General features: G+C 46.3%; 1 protein-coding gene across 2 annotated transcripts in view; it reads left to right on the plus strand.

The window, feature by feature from the left end:
• The first annotated feature begins 1,344 nt into the window (after window positions 1-1,344).
• Window positions 1,345-3,333, plus strand: part of MARCO (macrophage receptor with collagenous structure) — a 34,156-nt gene continuing 32,167 nt past the window's right edge. The window contains exon 1 of one of the 2 annotated variants that reach the window (XM_073884977.1): window positions 1,345-1,546. In XM_073884977.1, the coding sequence (XP_073741078.1) occupies window positions 1,438-1,546 (109 nt within the window). In that variant the 5' untranslated portion in view covers window positions 1,345-1,437. The remainder of the gene's footprint in view (window positions 1,547-3,333) is intronic. The other variant, XM_073884987.1, reaches the window with a different exon arrangement.

Genomic DNA, 3,333 nt, shown 5'->3' on the forward strand with positions numbered 1-3,333 from the left:
CAAAGTGAGCGAGCGGGGCCCAGCCTCCTCCCTGGCCACCTCTCCTCACCTCTCAGGTTTCAAACAGCCCCAAAGTCTCGTGGCTCCTGCACCCTGAAACCCTGCCTGGGAGGCTGCACTTGCCACCTTTCCTGCCTCCAAGGCCCCCCGGCCCCATCACGCTCTCCAGGCAGACCCTCCGGTCCTCCCTTGAACCCAGAGCTGATCAGCAAGTTTTCTGGGGGTGTTCCCACCCCTGGTCCCGCTGCCTCCAGGTCACTTCCAGCCTCTCACGTGACAGCAAGTTTCTAGAATTCAGTTGTATCCACATCCAGCCCGCGAACCAGACTGGGAGCTTCTTTAAGGCAAAAACCGTTGTCTTCATCTTCCCAGAAACCAGGATGCTCACAACATCTCTAGTGATGGAAGCCACGTGACCTCAGTGCCCGCAGCCCGCCAGGAGCCATCCTAACCACCACCAGATGTGATCTAATTCATTTGGCCAATGCAACAAATAACCCCGTCTCCCTTTTTTGAGAAACAAGGAAATCGAGGCGCCGAGAGCTCACGTGATGTTTCTACGGTCGTACAGCTGCTGTATGGAGCAAGTAGAATTTGAACCCAAGCACCTCAGTTTGTAGGGTCTGTGTGCTCACCACCACACTATGCGTCCTTTCTGGTAAGGAATGCCTGACAAAAAGGAGCTAGAGGGGGTTTGTCCCCTCAAGGAGCTCAGGTCTTGCGGGGCCAGAGCAAGCACGCATGTGCCCCCACACACGGGGCCTGGGGAGATAGGCACGGAAGTGTAAGTAGATGCTACAGCGTGTGGTACAGAGCAGTGCTTCTCCATTGCCTACATTCATCACCTGGAAAGCTAGTTAAACTGTAGATTTGGATTCACGTGGGATGGGACATGGGACTCTGCATTCCTCACAAGATCCCAGGCGATGCGGATACTGCTGTCGAAGGTCCACACTTTGAGGAGAAAAGATGAACCCTAAGGCCGAAGTGGGTCAGAGGAGGGAGATTTCAGTGTGAACCACAGAGGTCCTAAGACAGTGCCCTGGGTCTGGGATGATAGTGGCCCTTGGATGGGCAGAGGGCAGGGAGAGAAACATCCTCCCTGGGGTCACCCAACTCCCTGCTCTCAGGGGCCCGGGAGTGAGGGCTGGATCCAAGGATCTGTGACTTATGCCCCAAAGCGTGAGTCACTTCCCTTAACAAGCAGCTGTGCCGAATAGGAGCTCCGTGTGTGAATAACCTGTTTTTGTGACATGCCCAATTCTGATCATGTCAGGAAACATTTTGCAAATTCAGAAGTCGGAGCCAAAGGGAAGTGCTGTGTGGTCTGAAGCTAGCTGCAGTAGTTAAATGAGAACAATCTTTCCCCAAGTGGTTCCTCTTGAGGACAGCATTTCTGCTGGCTCCAGGACTTTGGGCCATCTATAAAGCTTCACAATGGAAAATAAAGAAATTCTCAAGGTGGAAGGGTTCTTGGCTAGCACTGGAGAAAGAGCAGCCGTCAACCAAACCATGTTCCCTGCAATGGAGGCCTTTGAAATCAATGGTAAAGTACTGCTTCTCAGTAATGACATTGCCTGGTGGTGTACTTTTTCTGTTGGCAACATAGGAACAGACAAGGCGATAGGAAGCCTAGGTTTGTGCCATAGACTCTCACTAACACATTTCTGGAATGCTTCAATCTGGGATTCATGTAATGTTAGTAATAGATGCTGTATCTGTAGTATACAGTTGGGTTGTTTTTTTCCCCCAATAAATTGTATTGAAATATTTACCCTTCGATGAATGCTAATACTTATCATACGCCCTTCCTTTTTATTAGTCTTATTTTGACACCCAGATTGTGTGACAAAATGGCAAAGCAACACAACGGGGATGAAAAAGTTCCACAAAATGAAAGCCAAGTGCCACATATTTATTTAATGTAATTCCTTTAAAATTCTTTAAGGTGACTTCCATTATAACTGATGTGTTGATCAGGGAGTGCTTTCTCCAGTTTGCGCTGGCTAGGGTATGTTAATAGCTTCATAATTAGTTTGTCTTAGATTCAATTCAGGTTTTAAAAATTCAGGCAACTCTGTCATCTTTATTTTTCTCCCTCATCCTTCTACAGGTGGTGCATTTTTTAAATCTTCTAGAATTTAAAGTCGCCAGTGAGTGTTTTCCACGGGGGATCTCTGATTTCCCGTGCTAGAATATCTTCTAGGACTTGCCTTCCAAGTTGATGAGTCATTCCTACTCCTAGTCTTTTCTGGAAGTCATCTGTTCAGAACAATTGCAGTTCTGTCCCCCAGCCTGATCTGTCCCTCTCACCCCGTATTTGTGCGGGTCACTGGCTGGAACTGAAGGGGGTACAAAGATGCAGGGTTGAGTGTTCTGCCTTTAGGAATTCACAGTGTGATAACAGAATGCGTGCGTGCAAATGACTTTACTAATTGTTGGCTATTCAGAACTTTGGGGAATGCAGCATTCTGGATATATGACTTTTTATGTTACTGAAAATGTGCAAGTAAAGTCAGCTGATCAAACATATTCAGCACCTACTGGGCACTGCTCTTGGCACTGAGGAAACATACAAGAATAAACAGGGAGTCCTCAGTCATGTCGGTGGTGGCAGGAGGATGGCAGGGTTGGGCCATCTATAAACTATCTCTATACAAGCACAGGACAGATCTATGGACAGATCTAACCTGGTCTGACCTGGAGGTCAGAAGTGAGACCTCTTCTAAAGTTTAAAGAATAAAGGGAAATAGTGAAATAAGAGGCTGGCTGGGGCAGCAATAGAAGACCACGGGTTTATGCTATATTCATAGGTACTATTTAGAGAAATACAGATAGTTTCATGCGGTGGGGCCAATGTTGAGTGGGGAAAGTTCGGTGGGGATTGAGATTAGGACCAATTAATTTAGACTTTGTCCTGAAGACAATGCGGAGCTTTGAATGTTTGACTTTGGGCTAAGAGGCATTGGTTTGCTGTTGAGATTACTCGCTATCATAGATGTGGAATGAGCTAGAAAGAGTCTGAGGACAGAAAGAAGCATGGCAGCAAGAGACAATAAGAGGCAGTGGTTATAAGGAATGTTCTGGAAAGATATTAGAAGTCAAGTCAGTAAGACTATAATGGTGGGAAAGGCAAGTGAGGTGGAGGCCAGCTTAAGGGGGAATTCCAGATTTCTGACTTGGGTTATGGATACCATTAACTAAAAATCTAACCAAAAAACAAAACAGTTTGGTTAGAAGGAACATTTCTTTCTTTCTTTCTTTCTTTCTTTCTTTCTTTCTTTCTTTCTTTCTTTCTTTCTTTCTTTCTTTCTTTCTTTCTTTCTTTCTTTC

Source organism: Callorhinus ursinus, unplaced genomic scaffold (assembly GCF_003265705.2).
Source record: "Callorhinus ursinus isolate GAN/ISIS: 27379988/994484 unplaced genomic scaffold, GSC_fseal_2.0 scaffold2, whole genome shotgun sequence".
Classification (NCBI taxonomy): Eukaryota; Metazoa; Chordata; class Mammalia; order Carnivora; family Otariidae; genus Callorhinus; species Callorhinus ursinus.